The following is a 337-nucleotide window of genomic DNA, read 5'->3' on the forward strand; positions in this document are numbered from 1 at the left end:
GAGGCACAGCTTGCTGCTGCTTCCTGCTGCAGCTGCGCTGCCTCTGGCGCTGCGCCATCGAAGCAGCAAACGAAATGCTGAGGCCCCTCAGCCTGCAGCAACACCACCAAAAAGTAAACCCTAAACCCTAAACCCTAAACCCTAAACCCTAAACCCTTGCAGCGGTAGGAAACTAGGGTTTACAAATGCCTCTCACGCAGTACCTGACGAGGGTTTAGGGTTTAGGGTTTGTGTGCGTGATATATGGTGCCGTGGCTAGGGTTTAGGGTTTGTGTGTGTCCGAGCTAGGGTTTAGGGTTTAGGGTTTATTAGGGTTTATTAGGGTTTAGGGTTTGTG

General features: G+C 51.6%; 1 protein-coding gene across 1 annotated transcript in view; it reads left to right on the forward strand.

The window, feature by feature from the left end:
- Nucleotides 1-337, forward strand: part of EMH_0033230 (uncharacterized protein) — a gene marked incomplete at both ends in the record, with an annotated part of 10,486 nt that overhangs the window by 8,806 nt on the left and 1,343 nt on the right. Inside the window, 2 exons of the mRNA XM_013494725.1 lie at nt 1-113; nt 323-330. Coding sequence (XP_013350179.1) covers nt 1-113; nt 323-330 — 121 coding nt within the window. The remainder of the gene's footprint in view (nt 114-322; nt 331-337) is intronic.

This window comes from Eimeria mitis, genomic scaffold (genome assembly GCF_000499745.2).
Source record: "Eimeria mitis Houghton genomic scaffold, Emh_scaff1262, whole genome shotgun sequence".
Lineage (NCBI taxonomy): Eukaryota > Apicomplexa > Conoidasida > Eucoccidiorida > Eimeriidae > Eimeria > Eimeria mitis.